We start from the raw sequence: 21,768 nt of genomic DNA, 5'->3' as shown, positions 1-21,768 counted from the left end.
TTATATTTACATTAATTTTCATATTTTAAGAAGTGAGTTAAATGATGGCAAATTTTGTATTTATTCAAATTGTGTTTTAGATTTTAATCCACAAAAGATAATTATTATATTCACAGTATATGGATAAAATGGGGGGGGGGGGGGAAGATAATACGAAATTAAAAAAACAGTTGTCATTCTGTTATTAAAATTACGATACGATTTTAATCGTAAAAATCTTAATTTTTTTATATTAATATATAAATAAGAGTAATTAAATTGAATAGAAATGAGGATAAGTTTAATATAATACGTATATTATCAATACGATTATAATCACGTATTTAATTAATGAAAATTAAATCGTATTTTTATTAATTTAATTATAGTTCATTATATTTAAATTAATTTCCATTTTTTAAGAATAAAGTTTACCAATTTTATTCAAATTTTATTTTAGATTTAAGTCCACAAGAGATGATTATACTGTATATGGATAAAAATGAGTATAAACAGGATACGAAATTACAAAAGAGTGGAATCAAATTCAGAAAGTTTATTCATTGTTGTTAAATTATGACCTGATTTTATTGCATTAGTAAAACCTTTTAATTTTTTATATTAATATTCAGTATATATTTCTTTTTAGGAAGCATAAAACCTTAGGATCTGTGTATCCTTATAACTTAACTGTAAGATCATTTCTGTCTACAAACAAAGGTCAAATGTTGGACCACCTGAGGTCTTTTCGATATAAATTGAAGTCCACATCTTTATTATGAACATTTACAGCTGTTTCTCAATCCATTTAAATTGCTGTTTAATGAGGTACCCGTTGTTGCGTGCCCTAATCTGCTAGATCTTGTAGTAAAGGCGAGAAAAGGGCGGGAAAGAATCATAAAAGTCTTTCCGAACCATTGGACGAAATACAAGCTCCAAAACGTATGCTTCTATGGAAAGCGGCTTCTACTTCATAAAGTGTAACTAATGTTGTCACGTGATAGCCAGGATAGAGGATATAAATGATACCGCGGTAAATGATTGCTCCTCCTCCTCCCTCTCAGCGTAATTCCCCCACCTCTCCTCCGCGTCATTAGGACACGTGCAGAGAAAGATATTGGTAAATTTAGGACACCAGCCAGATCATTAGGATGCGTGATGACGTCTCTGCAAGGGCTTGTAAGCTGGATTCCTGCATTTTAGAACAGCTGCGTTCCTACAGCTGTAATCACAAGCTTCATTTGAAAACACTTCGGCAATGTCAGCTTTATTGGAAGTGACGTGGAATCTCCGCAAAGGCAATGTATGGAAATATTTCGTTTAAAAATAATGGATTTTGTCTTGAAAACGCAAGGGAACAAAAACGCAGTAGAGCCTTAGCGTGTGTTGTCCTGATAAGAAAAGTCTGGGAATACAACATATGTTTGAAATTTTTACAGCACTGTTTAACCTCTGTGATGTATGGCACACCTACTAATAATAATACTTCTAAGAGGATTAAATGCTGTAGTTTTATGTACGTTGTGGAAATTTAAATAAATGGAGAGCTCAGAAGCGGAATCTAGCGAGCACAGTATTGACTACAAATTTTTAGCTTCCAAGAGAGAGGGAAGTTAATTTCGGTGTGACCTTTGTTTCCGATAACCTGAACCGTTCTGCTATGTTTGTGAATGCTATATAGGATAAAGCATAACATTATTGGTGGTATGTAATTTTCTGTAGACGCCTCATTTCTGATATAGTAGTTGGAGATCAACATTAGATGGATGGTTTTTCGGTAGTCGTGAGTTTGCGCCTTTTGAATATGCGAAGAGCCCACAAACAATCATACTCTTGGTGTATATATCAAAATTTAAGAAGTCTGCGATCGAAAAGTTTATAGTGTATCTCAGCATACCATCTTCTATTGCCCCAATGACATACAATGATGACCTCTCAAATTCTAATCCACCTCCCACGGCAGTCTTCAGAATTGGATGACGAATCTTAATATTGGATGACGATAATTTGGATAATCAATCAATATTGGATGACGATAATTTGGATTACACCGCGGAGGCCTGCTCAAATGCCACATTTCTATAACCAGCAAGAGTTGGATGACTTGATGAGGAATTTGAGTCTAACTAAATCTGGTTTAAAAGAATGGAATCTATTGGATCTCAACTGAAGGACTTCCAAATACATAAAAATAGATGGTCGATTATGGTCGATTTTAAGCTTTTGAAGAATCTCCCTACTGTTGTTTTCATTTGATTGGTTTTATGAAAAACTGGTATTAGTTACACTCAAGAGTGACGTCCTTTCATAGATAGTTCAAGTAAACGTTTGAAAGCTGTGTTGCTTCACAATGGGAATATGTACAAACATCGATTCTTGTTGCTCACCCTGTTCATATTAAACAGTACTTCAGAAAAGTAGAGCATTTGTTATAAAAGATAAAGGACGGCTGGCAGAAATGGGATCTGTGTGTGGACCCCAAGGTGCTGAGGTTACTTCTGGTTTTTCAATCTAGTTTCACTAAATTCCCCTTGCTTTCTCTGCCTCCGAGACATCAAGGCAGTGGAACAGCACTACAAGAGAGAGAAGAATGGTCTGTTCTATTAATGTTTTTGTAGGGATTAAGGCGGATCAACCACATATATCATAAAGTATGGTATATAATATGTCTGTAAATTGAGTGTGTTCTGTGATCGATCCGCATGTTTGCTGATCGAAAAAAAAAAACCTGTTTCTGTGAGAAAAAAACCATGCTACCCCCTTTATCTGAGACTGACTAACTCAGTTGAAAAAAAGACCATAAAAATTTCACCTATCATTAACCGCATTCGAATTCGGGTCTTTTCCACCTGGTGTGGGGAGAACAGGGATTATATCGATTATACTAACCGCGAGGGCGCTCTGTCAGAATTGAGTTGTAGCCCGGGGCACACAATGTAGTAAATAATCCCTGGGACTGGTTAAACCATCTGTTAAAGAAATGTTAAAGATATCTTCAAGCATATACAGTTTGTTTTCATAATTGCCTGATGCAAAACTGTGTGGTGGCATATTTATTGGTTTAGCCAAGCAGATGTTGACTTCACAATAACTGAAAGAGAAAATTACTGGTATTCTTTCATCTTTCAATAATTGACTTTCTTGGTAACATAACAGCTGAAAATTACAAAGAAATAGTTGACCAGTTGGTCGAAAATTATGGATACAGAATGTTAATCAAGCTCCATTACTTGCACTCTCACCTGGATTTTTGCAGGAAAAATCTGGGTGGTTTTAGTGAAGAGCTTGGAGAGAAATTCCACCAGAATATAGAGTCATTGAAGAAAGGATCTCAAGGAAGGCGGAATGAGGCTATACGATAGATGACTGTATCTGGCTCTTGGTTCTGGATGCTCACGTTGACCACAAAAGAATAAGACGTTCAAATATACATTTTAAGAATAATTTTTCTTTTAATAATCTGAAGAGGGTTTCTACTTTTTAATTTGTGATTTTTTTTTTTTTTTTTTTGTTTTACTTGTAAAGATTAATACTGGATTGTACCTGTACAGGTTAAGCATTGTTAATAAATATGATATATATTATTGCATATTTACTTTTCTTTAACTTCTGGGAAAACCATTGATGCTATACAAAAATCAAGTTAAATTTCAGAATCAGCATACCCTAATTCATGAAAATTACTAAAGAAATCTAATAAATAGAATCTTTTTTTTTTTGAAAATTTGTTACATAGTGTAATTAATTTATTGACCCCTTTCGATCACCGTGAGGCTTTTTTCCCGTCTGCATCCTTGGTTATTAGGTCTTAATTTTTCATAATGTATTATCGATTCCTTCTGCCCTAAATACGAACAGGGTGTGCGCTATTTTTAATGTATACATTAATCATTGGGGATTTGGTAGTTAATGAGACTATTATACCGTGTATCGCTTGAGTGTTGAGTGCGAGAACCGGTAATCCAACTCATGGCAGTCCACCATAGAACGAGATTAATATAGAGGTTATCAGGTTGCTTGGTTTATTTCCCTGTAGATTAAATGTAGACAAAACTTAACATACAATAGTATCGTTTTTTCTTTTAATCGTAACCAAACTTTTTCACATCTAATCCCGGGCTTGATGTATTTAGAAAAGGCAGATGAAAGTGAAATTAAGGTTAAAATAATCTGAATCTCCATTGGAAATTTTATATTTTATCCCTCTGATCTCGGCAGGGGGGAGAGAAAGTGTGTGTGGGGGGACGATTAGTAGAGTATAGCTGATAAAGATTTCCAAACATCCCTCACTTATTGGGGATGTTTGAAATCTCGCAGGGAGAACCCGGAATTTGTATTTCTGCCCCTGGGTTAAAACTTTATTTACAGTATTCCCCTCATAGTTTAAATAAATCAAATAGGCTTTTACCGTGAAAATTTAGGTACATTTTACGCTACTGCGTAAGGTTCCTGACCACCATCAATCTAAGTTCATTAATGAATTAATTCTATCATTTTTGTTCTTTGATGTTTGCCTGAATTCTCGTCCTTTCTGTTGTGGAGATCATAAGAAATTTCCTTAGACCACATCGATGTATTTGTGCGTGTGTGCAGTACCAAAGAAATTATTTTCATTAGCTATAGATAAGTAGTGTTCATGAGCTTTAGAATGTTTTGCTTGTTAAATTACACGCTGTGAGGAAGGAACGTTGTGTATCGGGATGAAAAACCTACAGTATCCACACTTATTAAATGTTTTCATGTTGCAGTCATTATCAGCAACAGCAGTTTCTTCTGGCAACCCTTCTCTGCTAATAGATGAGACGAGAAAACACGTATTAGCTTCTTCATGGGTTTCTAAAGAAAATTCTGCCAATAATCTAGATGTCTGCGGAAATATACAAAAACTCGATGAGAATTAAAACTCCACCACATTCAACTTGCGCGCAACGTTTGGTATCTGATAAGGAGAAGCAGTTACTTCTGGTGGTTCTGTAATTTTATCTGCAAGAGGCGTGCGTGTACTGAATACGGTATTTTTTTACAGATGAGGTGTAGTTCCGCTTCAGTGGTTGTGTTAAGAGTCAGAACACCAGGTTATGGAGTTGTGCAAATCCATAGAATATCCACAGTACTCTGACATTTTTAAAAATCGGTGTTTTGTTAGTGAACTTCAGTTAGTGCATATCTGGAATTTGCTTTTCATTCAAATAATAGCTGAAGAACTATTAGCAGTATTGCTGGTTTCAAAAGACAGGAGCTCTTATTAATGTCAGTACTCACAGTCATTTTGAGAGAATTTCATAGTGTAAGCACAACTTAAAGTACTTCTGGTCATCGTGATTGCCTGAATTAAGTATCTCCAAATTTTCTTCTGGAACGGCTCACAGAGAGAGATGATTTTGACAACCCTTCCACACATTAAAACGAAGTTTGAATGTATGAAACATTAAAATTATTTCAAGTATAAATGTAACAGAACTATAAAACAAAGTTATTTTTTGGCACCTTTTGTGAATTCAGATGTATGTTAAATAAACGTATTTCCTTTTCGTTAATATAAGCTCGTAAAAAGTAAATAAATATAATGAAACGCATACATTGATAATAAATAAAAAAAAATAAAATAAATGGGTGTGCTGACATTGGAGATCCGAAGCCATGGCCTTCCGAGATCTTCTGACCTTATTAATACGAACTTTTTTTTCCTGCGAAGTTATGTCAAAGATCGGGTTTATGTCCTATTTCTGCCTGCAAATCATGACGACCTCAAAAACAACATTCGTAAAGTCTAGCGCTCGTTGAAGCTAAAACATTGGTCAAAGTGTGTCAAGAGTTCGAGTATTGTTTTGATGTGTGTGTGTGAGATTAACCATGGATCAGAGAGTGTTATAACAAAGAACATCGGCCTGGATATATGCAGACTGAGAAGTTGTTTGTGGAGTATATCACAACTGTAAACTAAAAAAAGATTTATCAGACTGCAGGAGTCTAGCGTTCTGATTAGTTGAAAATATTAAAGCCGTGCCTTAAAACTTTCAGTATATTGTCCTAAACAGATGAACAACTTTGGTTGAGGCTAATGCCCATCTAGTACCTACTAATACAGTGCAAAAAAAGCAAGCCATGTTTACTAATTACTCTGAAACATCGTTGTTTCCGCGTAATCAGGTACAATTTGACATTTTTCATCCACCCATCACGGATTTTTGATTAATTAAGGAAGTATAATTTCATTAAAATAATTCACTACATTGCTTTCATTCGCTACATTGCTTCAAATAAAGAATATTTTGCTGAAGAGTTAAGATAACACAGTTACCAAGTGCTACTTAGAAGCATTGATCCTCAGGAGGGAACGTCTGAACTAGAACCCGATTTTACCTTTGAAAGCGCCAAAAGCTTTTCTTATACAGTAGATGGAAACGGATTTGAGTACCGTGTGGTAGTTAGATGGAAACACCGAATTTTTCCTCCCTTCCCTTGAAACCCTGGGATCGCCCACGTACACCCCCACACTGCAACCAACTTGGCTACAAAGTGAAATTTGTAGCAAAATGCTCGCTTTATTCTTCTCACGTAGGTATCACCACCTGCGTCATTGGCTATTTTTATTCGAGCTCTCGCAGCGTCGGGTCCATTTACTCACCGGTAATCACATTTACTCGCTGATAAGTCACATTTCGGAAAAACTGTCAAAGAGTCGTGAATCACCCACCAAAAGTGATATGGTGAGCGTGGCACATCGTACAGCCAGGCGAGTGCCCGATGAACGCTAGCCGAAGCTATCGGTCTTGTGGTACACAGCTGCGCTCATTGAAGTTTCATAGCTCACACGAAATTGGAGGGGACGGAAGAGGGGTAACCAGATTTGTGTCGATTTGCGAGCACCGTCAGATACGGTGAGGGCGGTACCTGTTTAGAAATGCCCTTTGGTTATATGCTGAAAAACCTTTTTTTTTAAAATCTATTCTCTAGATTAGTGTTTCTCAACCTTGGTTTGTTGGACTTCATGTTTTTAATTTATGGTGGGTCACCCGCACTAGATAGTATTCCAGGAATCTTTCCTTCCTTATAAAAATGAAATGTAACTAGTTCAGTAAGACATATTTATTCAAATATAGACAGTTGGATATTGCACCAGATTTTCTAAAATACAGTTGGAAATTGCACCATTTTCTAAAAGCACTTTTACCAGTACCCTTCGATTCGTCTGTGGTCCCATAACGTTGTTTGGCAACTTCTCTAATAATCCCTACAGACATGAATACAGATGAGGACTACCATAAATTGATGCCAGCAAATTAATCGGTCCTCTTCTGTTCACCTATTCGGAAACACTTCATTAAGGAATTCATTGGTACAGATAGTATAGTGGCTGGAACAACATCTTTGTTGTGGTACCGGAGTACTGGAGGATGATAACCATTATAAAAAAAAGTAGCAGGCCTTATGATGGTTTGTGGGCGCTCTCAATATTCGAGTTATAGCAGAAGGCATGCACTTACTATCAAGAAACCATCCCTCTGATGTTGATCTCCCTGATCATCCATGGGTATTGCAAAATAGGCTTTACATGCACTGCAAAACTTGATGCCACTAATGATGTTATGCTTCACTTGCTTTGGATACGATGGACACCCTTCCGTTGATAGTTGGTCACGTCCTAACAAAGGGCCACGTGTCAGAAAACAATAAGTATGCACGTAATCCTTTGAGGATACAGTAGTAGAATTGTAAATTCAAGATGCCACGATCGATGGGGTTACGACTTTCAGCGTATAATTATAATGGGGTGTCACATAAGTAATTGGTCTGTACGTGACATTTCAAAGGCATTGAAAATTCCCAGGTCGACGATTGATGTGATTGGCAAATGGAAGTGAACTCATGCTGAAACCGTCACGGAAACGTCTGAATCTGACGGAACTTGACAAAGGAGCCTTGCAAAGAATCGTCCGCTCAGAATGCAGAATGACATTGTCGCAGAACACATTAGTATTAGTAACGGCCGTATGGTGCAAGAAAGCCTATGGCTTATGCTGCACCAGCCAAAAAAAAAAAAAAAATCCGAACAAAACAATGATAAAAACAAAAAATAAATAAATAAATAAAATAAATAACTAAATAATAATAATTAATAAATAAAAAAAATAAAATAAAAAATAAATAAAAAGGAAATTAAACCTATCATCCTATGCACTTCCCTTACCCGAAAATACTATCCAGATGACCTTTGAATTTCCCCAAACTGTCGGCCTCTACCACCCATGAAGGCAACTTATTCCAGTAATTTATAACTCGCTGGCTAAAATAAAACTTCCTGCAGTCCAATCTAAACATTTCCCCCCCGTAACTTGAATTTATGTCCCCTAGTTCTAGCATCATTTATAATCTTGAAAATTTCGTCCTCATTCATTTTACTGATGCCTCTCAGAGCCTTAAACACCTCAATCAAATCTCCTCTAAGGTGTCTAGTTTCCAAACTCTGCAACCCACATATTCGAAGTCTTTCTTCATAAGGACGCCCTTTTGCCGATCTCACCAGACGAGTTACCCGTCTTTGCACCCCTTTCAAGAAGCTCGATGTCTTTCTTTAGGTGCGGTCTCCATACTTGAACACAGTATTCCAAGTGTGGTCTAACATAAGCCTTATATAATGGGATTATCACGTCCCTATCTCTACTTGCAAACGTTCGATAGATCATCGATAGGACACCATGGGCCTTCCTTGCAACCTGTTTACAATGCTCAGAGAATTTCATGTCTGACCGTATCGTAACACCCAAGTCCCTTTCCTCCAGTACTGGGTTTAGTTGAACTCCACCAAGTTAATAAGTTATTTTGGGATTACTGTTTCCCAGGTGTAATACCTTACACTTTGTTGGATTAAAGCACAGCTGCCATTTTTCTGACCATTCTCGAAGTCTATCAAGGTCTCTCTGAAGAAGCTCAGCTTGACAGTGATCATTAACTACTCTACCAATTTTAACATCATCTGCAAATTTAGACATCACGCCCTCTATCCCTTCATCAATGTCGTTTATGAAAATTAAAAACAACAGTGGTCCTAATACTGATCCTTGGGGAACCCCACTTCTTACATCAACCCAATCTGAGGAATAGCCATTTATCACAACCCTCTGCCTCCTGCCCTGAAGCCATCCTTCTATCCATCTAAGGATTTTCCCAGTGATTCCAACCTGTTCCAGCTTATAAAGCAACCGCTCATGTGGGACTGAGTCAAAAGCTTTGCTGAAATCTAAATAAACAATGTCGAAATTATTCCCTAAATCCAGCTCGTGAGTGACCCTTTCGAAATAGCGAACCAGATTTGTTAAACATGATTTTCCCTTTACAAAACCATGCTGAGTATCCTTGAGAATTTCAATTCGATCCAAATGATCCTGAATTCCACCCTTGATCATTGCCTCCATGATTTTCCCTACTACTGAAGTCAGACTGACAGGTCGATAATTTCCCACTTCACTTTTAGAGCCACATTAGCCGTCAATGAGACGATTGGGACACATATCAGCACCAATACATTGCGTAGGACGCTTCATAATATGAGTTATCACGGTCCTGCAGCCGTCTCTGCAAGCCATTAATCACTTCAACCAATGCCAGACGCCGCCTAGCTTGGTGTGAGGCCCGCCATTCTTGAACCAATGGAAAGCTGTGCTTCGGAAGACGAGTGATGGAAAATAGTCTACCAGTTTGTAGACTATGCGGGGGAAACCTACTTGCTGGTATTGTCCCATCAGTGTTGTTGGGAAGAGGCCGTTTTTCATGGTTTTTCCTGGGACTATTTGTTGTTTTGGACAAACCATGAATAGCGAGGTCTGTCTAGACGTCCTGGACAAGAATGCTTTACCTACGTTCTGACAACTCCTCGAAGAAGACTTAAATCAGCAGGTCTTCGCTCCATGCCATTCTGCTAGCATTGTGACGGACTAGTTTCAGAACATGAATGTCGAAAAGTTGGATCGGCTAGCCCAGAACCCTGACCTCAATCCTATAGTGCAGCAGTTCTCAAACGTTTTTGTTTCAGGACTCCTTTATGCTCTAAAAAATTGAGGACCCCAAAGTCTTAGTATAATGTCTTAGTATTACTGTATTATGAAAATAGTTTTGACCTCGCAGACCCCCTGAAAGGGTCTCGGGGACCACAGGGGTCCGCAGACAACACTTTGAGAACCTGCTGTAGAGAATCTTAGGGATGGATTAGATCGTTGGGTGCATGTGAAGAGAGACCGCCCATAAAGCAGAACTGAACTGGTCGCTGCTTTGAAATATGGAGGACGTTTACCAAAACATCCTCTTAGTAAAAACGGATATTTTCAAAGTCATTGTTAAGCTATATTTGTGACATGCTACTTTTAAATTATCAGGACGCATAACACTAAAAGGTTGTTTACATGGCGCACAAAATGAGTCTGGAGAACTTATGGCTTCGTTTGTTAGTCATGGCAAACAAAAGCACACACACACACACACACACACACACATCCACACGAATACAACAGGTTCTTATATCTCACAGTACTGGTTCGTACTAAAAGTTCTAGGAATTAAAGCATGGGTGGTGGAAAATCATTTGTAGCCTAGAATGACACAAAACCTTAAGAGAGAGAGTGCCATTGGCTTAACCACAGGTATATCTCATCAGGTGAGCCCTTGAGTGAATTACGAGCTGTTGGTGAGCCCTTGAGTGAATTACGAGCTGTTGGTGAGCCCTTGAGTGAATTACGAGCATCAACTGCGTCACTAAGTCATACTAGTAGCCTGTCGGTCCTGAGCTCCATTGTAGTCTCTTGTCTGCTGAACTGTATGAAGATAAACAGCCATTTAACTCCACTTTTCTTCCTCATGTTGCAAATTATTTAATTTCATTATGACGTTTCTGATTAGTTTGATTTCGTTAACCCAACAGCTAATTTCATTATCTTATTTTGCTTCTAATATATAATTTGTTTTGAACTTCCTTCCTGCACATATTTCAGTAAATTTAAGTCACTAAACCAGTATTTGTTTCTTTTAAATTATTTATTAATAACAAGGACTGTGTTAGAAATAAGGTTTGTTATCATTCGTGATAGGCAAATCAGTTCATTCATTTTTGTTCCTTCTTCTTGGCTCTAATGCGTGCATATATTCTCACAAATTGTCAATCTTTCTGGTTTGTTTTCATGTAGTTGCGCAGTGTGGGTTGATCAATGAAGACATTATCTAATTACGTTCAAAAGAAAACAAATATATCATTGCGAAAAATAAAATAAATATTAATATTGGGAACATTACCATTTCAAGTTTTGTTTCTATTAGCATACGCAGAGCAGGTCTTTATAGAGTATCTCATTTTAGGTAATGTATCAATTAAGGTTAAGGTGAATATCTTACGTTTATTGCATGCTTTTATATGAAGGAAATACCAGCCTCGGTTGTTGGTGCACCATTTTGAAGTACGGTCATCTATTCTTCTGTTAAGATACCAGTTTTCATCTGTAGAGACAGATAGTCATCTTAAAGAACTGATCAGGTACTCACATTTTGATAGGATGTTTGCTATTGGTCTCTTAACCTTGTAGAGGAAATCTTCCATGCATATTTTGTGGTCATGGGTGAGGTTTTCCTTATGCCAACTCAGGAGGCATTCTCGTTCCCCCATGAGCAGCAACCCAGCCAGAAACTTAGGTTATTGGCACAAGTGAAGGACCACTGGCAAAAGTGGAGGATTATTAAGTTACTAGCAATGCTTTTAAAACAAATATATATATATTTTTTTTTTTTTTTTTTTTTTGTAGGGCAGTCGTTCGTGAGGCATTGTCAACTTAACGTTGCTGGTACGTTGTTGAACCCTTTCCGATCCTCCGTTGTCTGTCGAATTTTAAAAACATTGACATCGATCGTGGCTGGAATGAGCGCTTCCCAAGTAGTGCAAAGGATAGCATTTTCGTTCTCATACCATTTGGGAAAAGGCCTGGGTTCGCTTCCTATCTCTGCTAAAATTTTAATTATTTCTCCTTGGGGTGGAACAACCTTCTGTGGTGGAGTTATTCTGTCTCGGCAAGAACTGCACGTTTATTCAATTCTGCCTGATAATTTTTTTTATTAATCCAATCAACAGGAAAACCAAATAGCATACTTGAGATTTACAGACCATAATATACTGATGGTTACAAACAAAGCTCGGATGCAAGCGCTTGAATAATTTACGATATTTTAGTGTCAGGAATGAGTTCTCACTTTAACATATTCAAGGATCCTTACTGAGAAATGTGCACGCTGTTGGGATATCTGTGTACATATTTGTTAACCCGGTTTCTGTCACGTTTCCATGTTATCCTTGAGGACCAGGTGCATGACAGCGTACCGTTGGAATGCGTACATTTTATGGATCGCCATTTATTTCTGAAGATCTGCAGTACACAACAGAATAAGTGGAACTAGTTATTACAACGGGATGGCAACGAATATAAACAGCAGTCGCAATCATTCCGATTACACGGACTAAAAACTTCGTACGGCTGTTGCACAAAACCGGTGTATTCGATAACCGTGTTGATTAAACACTTTCGACTTTGATTTCTCCTCTCAGGTCATCTCCAGACAAATTTATTTACATAAGAATCACCCTCTACTTAGTATGTGTATGCTTATTGCTCAAGAAACGTACGTTTTTCGTTATTTAAAAATTCCACCGGAAATGATGGCCAGAGAGATAGAAACCAAGAAGAAATCAATAAGAGAGGGCTGTCCAAAACTTCATGCAACTGTCTGATCCATGTTATGCTAAATATTTAACAAAAAAAACTTTATTCAGATAATTCTTTTTCATCTAAAGATGATACATTCATCTTTTGATGAAATATTACAATTACTTAGTTAAACATAAAGGTCTTTTATCCACGTTTAATATCAGAAGAAAGAAGCAGTTCATGTAGAGAAAAAGAAAGTGCATAATTGGATAACAGAACAGAGGAAAAAGCGAAAAACCTGGCTGCTCCAAGAGAGATCAGTCAGAGTAATTGATTCGCTTCTTGTATCTCACTCCATCACACGAATTTCGATTCCTTCGACATTTTGTACGGATCTTTCCATGGACACTCTTCGAATTGGTATTTGGAGATTTGGGATTTGCATGGAAAAACATTATACATCTAGATTTATAAGGAGTTGGTCCTCTTCCTTCCACCAACCTGAATATCAATTCACAGTCAAATTCCAGACTTTCTGAACCAACAATTCCTAATTTATTCCCTCTATTTTTGTTTTCTGGAAATTGCCACCCTACAGAAATTCAAGTGAATGTCAATAATTTTCGCCTGGTTTCCGAAGAAATATATAAAACTCTATATAGGTTCGAATAACTTTTTTCCTATTTGATCACTATGAAAACGGTAAAAGTAGTTATTAAAGGACATTACTTAGGAACTTTAGAAGTTGTCTAAAAAAACTTGGGAGATATTTTAAATAAATTCTTGGTTTCTGTCTCTGTATAAATTCTGTCTATCTATAAATTTCCCAGTGAGAAAAATTTATAGATATAAGCCATACAATGGTATCCGGGGGCTCGGGTGCATGGTTGGCTTTAGGGGCCCTTTCTTTTGTTATAGCTGGTATACCATTTAAGAAATCCTTTGGGCTTCCTGCGTCGGGACCAAGGTGAGTAGCAACCAGCGCATTTCCTTTTAGCAAGACTCTGGTTATGAGTAATCTGTACACGAAAATATACAACTCAGACATCTTTCTTGCCAGCGCATTTCGTCACTTGATTCTAAATATCACCTCTAGCGTATGAATGGTTATTAGCCTGATGGAGAGGATCTGTAAACTTCCGGTGGAGAGGAATAAAATTAAGGTGTTGTGTTTATATGTAATTTTTTTTGTGCATGTGTGTGTTAATCGCACTAGAGAAGAGAACTTCTAGCGCGCCCCACACCTCGTTAGGTGTAGGGTGCAAGAATCTCCAATTGTTATAACCCTTCCTGTATATCTTTCTTTTTCTGCAGACTAGTCTGTCAGCTCATCTTAGATGAAGATTCGTGTGTCATGTGCTGGTTGCACGATTCGTCTCCTTGCGAAATTGGTACCCTCTGGGGGAGTTAAAGGCAGTCTAGGCGTTAGTTTGATCACCTTATCTTGAACCTAGGCATAAACAGACGATGTATCTTCTAAGAAACTGCTGCCTCGAAGGAGGCAGGAACTCTACTTTGCTTTTAATGTACCTCTTGCGTGCATTTTCTTTTCTGCAGTTCCTTCCCAGACTGCTTTGGCGTCGTACGTTGATGACTAGAAGATTTTTACAACCGGATGTTTTCCTAGATGTCAGCTATAGATAATTGTAGAATACTACTAACTCCCTGACTAGTTATGTTTTGGTACTGTCCGTTTACATGTATTTTAAATCGGTTTATTTGTTTAGTGGGCAAAGGAATTTCCGTCCACAAAATAAGGATAATGTGACACCGTTATGTCTCTAATTGACTAACTTGATATTGTCACGTAAAAGCCCGAAGACACCGAGATAAGAGAATATACCAAAGTGCAATAAATGCATTCCTACATTTGCACGTTAGAAAAATACTGGTTTCTTCTCTTCCCAGCGGTTATAAATGCCCTTCATTGAAAACCTGGATTCAACACCTCTCAGGAAGATTTGGAGACAGTGCATCCGTCTATGATACCAAGAAAAGCTGATTGTCCAAGTCCGTGTTTTTTGTGCGGAAAAACAGAACGATGATTGCAGATGGGGTTTGTCCTGCTGATGCCCGCGGTACACAAACAAAAAACTCTTAATGACCTCCTCAGTATAGATATGTGCATTCTGTCGTTTATCGAGAAACATTTCCCCTTATCTCTGTAACCCAAATCGGTCTTATTTTCCGTTACTGAGAAGAAAGAAACATATTGATTGGTTTTTGTAGCGTCTGCTATCTACTACTCTATTTTCTTAACCAGGAAAGATGGTCGTTAGAGAAATAATCACGTGATGTTAATCGGTTAGTCTAAGCTTGTTAGAAAAACATTCCTGTCAAATAGCTCTGATAAAACGATCAGAGGATTATCTCTCAAGAGGGCATTGTCAGTGAGCGGTGTTTTATAAGTTATGAATCGTTGGGAAAAACGAAACTACCCCGATTAATAAGGTCTACCATTATCCTTCCACTTGAACTTATCAAAAGCACGAACAGCCACGGACAATAGGAGCCGTACTAAAGCAATCTCTTCTAATCTCTATAGGTTGCTTGCTCTTATGCGTTGCTGATCCGTAGCTAGACACAATAGTCTAACAGTAACACTTAGTATTTAGGACATTGAACAGTAATTGGTAAACACAGACAGACAAAGAGACAGATGAAGTTAAGAAGTCAGGTTTTCAAGGGTACCCGGATAGTGCGAATGTAAAATTTAAAAAGAAAATAGATAAGTTGAAACGTTGTTAGGAGAGGTTTTTTTTTTATGAAGACCCCAAGCAAGAGAGGAATTAGAACCTATACTTAGTATCATGTGCATGGGTTGAAGGCTAAGAAGATGAAAGAAGACACTTGTTGACATTAGACTTGAATTTCTGTAGGTTGCAATTTTGAGGATATATCTGGAAGGAAGATTGTTCCAAAAAGTGGAAGTTGAAGGAATAAATGAGGAAGAAGAAGAAAAGTTAATTTTGTGAGTTTGAAGTTGGACAGTAAAAGGATGTTGATTGGTATTATGGCAGGGGTCCTCAACCTACAGGCGAGGTACAGCCCTCGGCACCTCTTCATGTAGCCCCTTTAAGATATGAGTAACTTACAGTTAGGATGGCTCCTAAGATACGGTTCTATTTGTAAATTACGGGACGAATGTCTGTCCGCCAATTGTATCAATTTGATTTTACTGAGCAGTGCTGTCAATGATGGTCACAAAAACAGGCGACCCAGGAGCCCTTAATTTAGTTTTAGCTAGGGAGCGGTTAGCTATATCATGTACCCTATTTTTGGGAAGGGGAATTCACTTATCAATTCATGAATGAAAAAGGCAAGGGTGTGGTTGAACTTGTAGATGGAAAATGAAATCACTGAAATGGCAAAACACCAAACTGTTTGCCATCTTTGGTATTTATTGGTGCTGAAACCGTTTTGAAAACAGTTGGAAAATATTAACCTGTGATTTGCTTCATAAGGATAGATCACGTATAGATAGTTCTTGGGGAGGGAACTATCTGTTCTTCATAACGATAGATAGTTCTCTTTCCAAGTATCCGCACTGCAGAAATGATCGATTCCTCAGCTGAGAATTTTAAAATTACATTGTGTCTGTAAAATGTGTGTTCTATGGCCGATTTTACTGTTTATTGGATGAAAAACCACATGGTTGCACGGTTTTTTCTCCAGTTTCCCGAAGGAAAACCATGCAACTTTCGTCTGAGACCGACTAATCCAACCATGTTGTGAAGAAGGCCATAAATTCCTCGCACCATTGACGGATTGAACTCGTTTATTTTCCACTGGTGTGTGGAGAACGATGATATCCACTGTACTACACGTGAGAGTAATGTTGCCTACCTGAAAGATTGAGAACCTCCAGTTTAAAGCTTTTCTAGTTACTGCATTTAGAATTGTAAATGACTTAATGTAAGCGAAACGAATATGAGTTAAGCATTTTTACATATTATGAGAAAAACGCCCAGATTCGATTCCCTTATTGGCTGAAGTTGCGAAATAGTTCCCGCCTTGTTTGAATGTTTATGGACTTTAACACCATGGCCGGGTTAGCCTGCTTTGAGTGAGGTTTGCACGTTTTGTTTTCTCTCCCAAAAACTCAGCAGATAATACGAGGGTTGTTCAATCGAAATGTTTTTGACGCGTGACACTTGACAGCAGCGTCAGGGGAAACGGGCTCTGCTGTTAAAGTTTGAAGGGACAGATCTTTGTACTGAATTTGTCTCCTAAGATGTTTCCATGGAACCTCTGTTCTATCCCAGTCTTTCAAATACATTTCCGATCCGATTGAGTTTAAGTAATTTGTTGTGGTTGAATTGTTCATGGTTCATAAGTAATATGTTGTGGTGGAATTGTTAGTACATATAATTTGTGGTGGTTTTTAGAGATAACGTTTCATCTTTTTCTTGCATTTTTAGGCACACTTCTAGTGCTCGTTTTCTTGTAGCCCTCTCATCTGCGCATAATCTTGCGTTTCTTCGGTTTTTCAGCCTTTACAGTGATGGTTTGCTTTCTCGAAAGATGCCCGAAAAGAAATCAAAAAAATGGAATTTTCCCTCACCAGAAAAATAAAACTAACAAGCGTACAAGTTTGTCAGTGCTTGTGAGTTATCATTGCGAAGCAATAAATTAAAGTTGTTAGACGCTTAGTTGAATATAAATAGGAGTATCTTTTAACAAGCTCACAAACTCTCAAGGTTATGGCGTAAGTCTGAAACCAGTCTGATATATTTTGTGTCTGTGGAGAAATTTTCGCTAATGAGGTATGTCTAACAATAAGATGGCTGCGGTTTGAAACGTTTTAAGCCTGGCTACAGATTGGGCACACTTTAAGACTCATTCCACAGTCCTCTGACATAAAACAGATTTTAGTGACATTTCATAAGAATAATATCATAAAATTACACCACACTTTTGTGTATTTGTCAACGTTTTACATAATTATCACTATTAACTTTTTCTTTTTTTTGTGGGGCGCCGAATGTGAAAGGTTGAAAGGCTCTAGGGCCATAGCTGGAGTAAGAATCCCGAAGAAACTTGTTGAATTCGGACTTGGATATCTTCAGGTTTTAATTTTGAAGAAACTCCCTATCATACAGACGTAGTTTGTGTGATAGGGAGTGAAATAACTGCTATACCCATGTTAATTTCAAAATATCTACGCGTTTAGAATTACGGTAATTTAGAGTTAACAGTCTCTCATTAAAGTTTCGTTTATTGTTGCATCCACGCTGCCTACAGATCAGATACCATTTAAGGTCTTTGGCATAATCTTCCATATCAACTTTGGTTTCCCATAGCATGCAATTCCTTAGAAATTCTGTTTAAAACTCGTTATTTTTGTACTTTCCTTTTTGGAGAGAGATACACAACCGCTTTCGACATGTTAGTGTTGGACACTTGACATTAAATGAGTTTCAGTATTTTATACTTCAAATTAGTTGCTTCTTTAAACTTAAAATGAGTGAATCATTTAGCGATTTAGGCACATTTCTTGTTCTCGTTTTCTTGCAGCCGAATCCATTGGCTAACCCAGCGATTAGCCAATGGATTCGGCTGAATCCATTGGCTAATCGCTGGTCAAGGTGCTAAAATTGTCAAGGCACATCAGTTTTTTAAGGAGAGATGTTATCATTAAAAAAAAAAAAAAAAACTCGTATTAAGATTGTGTTTAAAAGTTCAATAGCTAAAATTCTAATCATTGTGTTATTTTTTTAAATAATATTGATCTGGATTTCAAAAGATTTATTTTTTAAAATTTATGTTCATATTTGTTATTATTCCAATTATTGAAATAAGATATCATTGAAAAAGATGCTATTTATAAAAAATATATATATCAGTGGGAAACCTGTGCTTGGTGATGTCTCTTGTCCGAGGTCGGATGGTTGATAAGCATACCCTCAAGTCCTCCTCCAATGTTTGAAGCCGCGACCTGTTCTTGCTCTTCATCGAATTCATAGCAGAAAAGCCAGCCACACACAGATACGATGTAGTGAAAGGAAGGAGTGCTTCAATCGCCTTCTTTGTGATAATGGGGTACTCCTGTCGGAGAGACAACCAGATTGAGGGCAAATTTGTTTATGAGAGAAACAACAGTCCTCTGTTGTTTCTTATTTCTGTCAGCCCATCTTCTTCTGCAACCGTTAATTCTGCTGATTCCAACGTACTTAACACAAACGGATCTCTCAACCAGTCCAAGGAAGATACATAAAGTGACGGGAAACACTTATGTTTTTACCGAGCAGTGACAAACTTTGTAGAATTAAATCGACAAGATTTTTGTCCAGTCTGCAACTTTTTGTCAGCTCAAACAATTCAACTTTGTTCTCTTTTTTGATTCTGGCTCCCCACAATGTTAATTTTTCCTTAAAAGAGTTAATTTTGTCAGTACAAATAAGAATATTTTCATTCTTTCCCTGTATACTCTTGTTAAGAGTGTTCAAGTCTTGAGAAATGTCAGCTAGGAAAGCAACTTTGTTGCACCGTCTCATCACTAAGCAGGTCAGTCAGTTCAGACTCTTCAGACGTAAAAAAAATTATAAGCTCTTCCCTCAGTTCATAGAACCTTGAAAGTACCCGTCCTCGAGATAGCCACCTCACTTCCGTGTGCAGTAGGAGTTGTGTGTGAGCAGCTTCCATGGCAGAACACAGTGCTGAAAACAACCTCGATTTTAATGGTCTACTCTTGATGTAGTTAACCATTTTGATCGCCTCATCCAATACTTTTTGGAGCTCGGGTACTACTGATTTTGAAATGAGGGCCTCTCTGTGCGGGGAACAGCGTGTAGAAACAATGCCAGGGTTCTTTTACTTGGCCAGTGCAACGAATCCTTTCAGGCTTCCCGATATAGAGGGAGCACCATCGGTGCAGATGCTGATGCATGATTTCCATGACAAATCGTGAGAACTGAAATAATTGTGGACAACATCAAGGGTGTCTTGACCTTTTGTTGTTTCTGGAAGTAGTTTGCAAAATAAAAATTGTTCAATGATGTCTCCATTACAAACAAACCTGCTGAATGCTAGCAGTTGAGCTTTTCCAGTGATGTCGGTTGACTTGTCCAACTGGATGGTCTTGAGACATGTCTTGTATACGCCAGACTAACAGTGTTATCAGACCGGGATTTTCAAAATCTCTTTTTCATATTCCTCGCCAAACATAATATTTACAATTTTACAGCATGCTGGTAAAATTACTGACTCAGCAATTGTATGCGATTTCATCTTTTTTGCCACGATTTCGACAACGGCACAGCTTGCTTCTTGAGCTTTGTCAGAAATAGTTGTGATTTTGGTCCATTGTGCAGCCTGGCGTGTTTGATCAGCTATAAGCCTTTTAAAATATCCAATTGGTTTCTCGCATAAATGTGAGTGCTTTTTGTGAAGGTGTCTTTTCAGATTACTTGGAACCATAGCTTGGTTTGCCAGTTTCTCACCACAAACAACACACTTAGGACGTGGCTGCTCTTCTCCAGATGAAAAGAATCCGAAAGACAAATAGCCTTCATTATACTGGCGCGCGACGGTTTTAGAACTAATACTAACTGCACTATGTGTTATCCTACCAGAACTAGTGCCAACTACACTTGATTCATTTGTCATCATAATGAGAATATACATAGAGCAATATGACCTTAGTCGTTGATGCTCCTAAAACCCTACTTCAACAACCGTCCGTCCACATGTAACAACTCGATTCCCAATGGACGGATTTTCATGAAATTTTATATTTGGGCTTTTAAAAAGGTTTGTCGAACCATTCAACGTTTCATTAAAATTGGACTAATAGATATATGACTGTCCATATGTAATAATTCGACTTCCAGTAGACGGATTTTCATTCTTTTTTATTATTATTTTATTTTTTTTTTAATTTAGATCTATGAGAAAGAATCATTAAAATCAGACCAACAGAAATTCGGAAATTATTATTTTGTTTCATACATATCACATAGGCTATTCGTATACCGTGTGTTGTAGCTGAAGCACTGGATATTGTTCGTTGCCATGCGATGGTTGGACCAATGACTGGTCAATGTGATGGATGCGCAAAAAACGAAATTCTTTCTGTTCGCACATAAAAGTAGTTGCTTTATAAGGAAGTGCTTTTTTTTTTTGTTATAAAACATTAATTATTACTGTTTGCTAACGCCCTGAAATGTAACGCATAATGTACATTAACTAACTTTATTTTCTTGTCTTGTTACTTTTGATATGTGACTGTTAGTTCTGCGGCTGATTTATTAATAAATATTTTGAGTACACCACGCTTTTCGTAAGTTTTGTTGTCAGAGAACTATACATATCGCAATTACTATACTAAGATTTTCTTCCTATCTTTTACAATTCTACATTTTAAAAAAATCGCAAGAGTCGTCCTATATATTATGTCATAAAACTTTAATAATAGAAAAACGAGAATATATCTAAGCAGACTAGACTTACATAACTATTTGTCAGGTTTAGAAACATTAAAATTAGGGTGTTGTTCGTTTGTATATATAAAAAAACGCTTATAAGGGGTGTGTGTGCGCGAATTTGTTTTCAGAAATGGTGTGCAAAATAGATTTTTCATTCATGACATATAAATACTTTCTTAATATTAAAATATTTCTTCTTATACGTGTTTATTAATTCATATAAAGAGAATCAAGCTTTCGTATTTTTAACAACGGCGCCCTGCGCTTAGACACCTCTCCTAGTAGTATTGAAACGGTTGTTTTTTGGATCCATCATGCGTGACTATCAGGTCTAGTCATCGTAAAGTCCCAGCAGGTGAAAAACCTCGTCGAAGGTTGGGAAATGGAGGGGAACCCAATTGAGTGGACATATCAATGTATGCTTGAGCTTTAGCTATCGAGAGATAAATACTCACTTATTTATTTGCTGTGGCCTGCATCCAATTTGGGCCGATTTTAATGAAGTGAAGTAATTGCTATTACTTATGAAGTTTAGAGCGGTATGGATTTACTAACAACGTGAATTTTTCTCTTTCTTTCTTGAATTAACCTGCGTAATTAAAGACATTTTCTTAAGAAACTGAAGCTTTATTCCTCCCCCTTCAAAATTTCATGTGGCCCCTTTCTCAAGCTACCTTGAGAAA

General features: G+C 37.4%; 1 protein-coding gene across 1 annotated transcript; it reads right to left on the bottom strand.

Annotated features, from left to right (window-relative positions):
* Window positions 1-19,778: 19,778 nt before the first annotated feature.
* Window positions 19,779-20,267, bottom strand: LOC150088473 (protein ZBED11-like). Its single transcript, XM_090370170.1, has one exon. The coding sequence runs from the start codon at window positions 20,265-20,267 to the stop codon at window positions 19,779-19,781; it is 489 nt and encodes a 162-aa protein (XP_090226296.1).
* Between the last annotated feature and the right edge of the window lie 1,501 nt (window positions 20,268-21,768).

This window comes from Mastigoproctus giganteus, chromosome 3 (assembly GCF_048544385.1).
Source record: "Mastigoproctus giganteus isolate SK-2022 chromosome 3, ASM4854438v1, whole genome shotgun sequence".
Lineage (NCBI taxonomy): Eukaryota > Metazoa > Arthropoda > Arachnida > Uropygi > Thelyphonidae > Mastigoproctus > Mastigoproctus giganteus.
The sequence above is the reverse complement of the archived record's forward strand: the minus strand, read 5'-3'. Positions and strand labels throughout refer to the sequence as shown.